Here is a 1,729-nt window from a genome sequence, read left to right as displayed (position 1 = left end):
ACCGATTCATCGATTTTTAAAATAATCGTTAGTTGCAGCCCTACACGAGTCGTTTTCCACAATGGCGGTCATACAAAGAAAACAAGCCGGTAAAGTACCAAACAGGAAATACACATAGTTTAGAGCGGATGTAGATTTGACCAATCAGAGGCCTCCTGTCTGCGGTCACCTACAATTTTGGAGAGGTGCAGCAGATTGTCTGCGGAGGGGCGACCTGGTTTCTGAGTATAAACCAGCCTTTAGACGGGTATGGGGCATTGCAGGCTAACAAAAGAAGCCAAACGACCTCCATTCCAAAGGGGTGGATCTGTTCGTCCATTTCTATTTGCACGTTTTCAAAACAAGAACAGGGCTTTGTTGGGCTACTGTATAAAGCTTGGAACTTAAAGCTATTCCCGACATTTTGAATTGAAAATCTTGGATTGGAAGAGAAACGTCTTCAAACTTGGAAACAAAGTCCAGTGGATTGGTTATATCTTTCTGTTTTTGAAAACATAGAGCCTGGTTTGTGGGAAGGGTTCCTGCAGTGGAACCTCTTGGATGCTCTCTACCCTTACATGATGTTCACATCAGTCCAGCTGCATGAAAACAGGGAGAACCAACGTCCCTAAAACCAAACCAGCAGCTCCTTGAACGGGTAGCTCCCTGATCTGTTTCAGCATCTCCAGCTTGGAGCCAGAGAGCTCTGCTCCCCCCCAGGTCTGATCAGAAAATCTGCTGCTGCTTCTTCTTCAAGGTAAAGAGTATCAGAAAAGTTCACACACCTGGAAGAAACTGCCCCTCTTCTGCTGCTCACAGGGCGGACTGGTCATGGTGTCTCCTCTCTCAGGGTAATGTTTCATCTGGAGGGGATCCAGGCTGCTGGTCCAGGGAGTCACAGCACCTCCCAACTCAAAGAGGAGCTGAAGAACAGACCCTCAGTGTCAGAAGGATGCTGAAAAGGTCAGAGGAGTGGGGAGAGGATTTAAAGGAGCCTGCAGGAGGAGCATTAGTATCATTGGTTCATTAGGTGACAGGTTGCGTCAGCGCCTGCATATTGGGTGTGTCCCTGCTGGCGTGTGTGCGCCTACTGATGCAGGGTGGTGAGGGTGAATGGGTGAGGAAGGGATATTTTTTATATCTGCGCAGTCTGTTTGTAGCTTTAATTGATTGGATTTTGATTAAGGTCGACAAAAAAAATAAATTCTTAAAATAAGTGTTTTTTTCTTGAATTTAGGTGGAAAGTGAGACACTTTGCCAATGGAAGAATTTACCTTTAAAATAAGAAAAAAAAAAAATTACATTGTCTTATTTCTAGTGCATATTATCTAATTATCTTATTTTATGAGCAAAACTACTCATTCTATTGGCAAATTATCTTATTAACCTGCTCAAATAAAGGGGAATAATTTGTACATATTTCTAGATTGTTTTTGCAGTGCAGAGTTTAGCCCACAGCGGCCCCCCTGTTTAGTCCCGTTTGACTCTAGAGTCGTTCTCTACAGAGGAACGTCAGCTGACCATCCAGGCTCCTGGACGGCAGATGCATCCTCTGTCACAGGGTTTTGAAGTTCCTTCCTGGTGGCTTTTTTTTCCAGGATTTTTTCAGGTTTTTCCAGCCAGAAGAAACCGTTTTTTCCTGTTTCTTCTGGAAGAAACTTGGAAAATCAATTACTGGAAAGTTTTGTTTCTTTTGGTGAATATTTAGCCTTAAGCTAAGTCCAGCAATAACATGGAGGCGGGGTTCAAT

The 1,729-nt window shown here is 43.8% G+C and overlaps 1 protein-coding gene across 1 annotated transcript in view; it reads right to left on the bottom strand.

Annotated features, from left to right (window-relative positions):
• The window catches only part of LOC107098980 (ras and Rab interactor 2-like), a 30,645-nt gene extending 29,699 nt beyond the window's left edge, over positions 1–946 (bottom strand). The window contains exon 1 of the mRNA XM_015396898.1: positions 765–946. Coding sequence (XP_015252384.1) covers positions 765–842 — 78 coding nt within the window. The 5' untranslated portion in view covers positions 843–946. The remainder of the gene's footprint in view (positions 1–764) is intronic.
• Between the last annotated feature and the right edge of the window lie 783 nt (positions 947–1,729).

Source organism: Cyprinodon variegatus, unplaced genomic scaffold, assembly GCF_000732505.1.
Source record: "Cyprinodon variegatus isolate N-32 unplaced genomic scaffold, C_variegatus-1.0 Scaffold27, whole genome shotgun sequence".
In the NCBI taxonomy this organism is placed as follows: Eukaryota; Metazoa; Chordata; class Actinopteri; order Cyprinodontiformes; family Cyprinodontidae; genus Cyprinodon; species Cyprinodon variegatus.
Note: the sequence above shows the minus strand (reverse complement) of the source record. Positions and strands in the feature narration are given on the sequence as shown.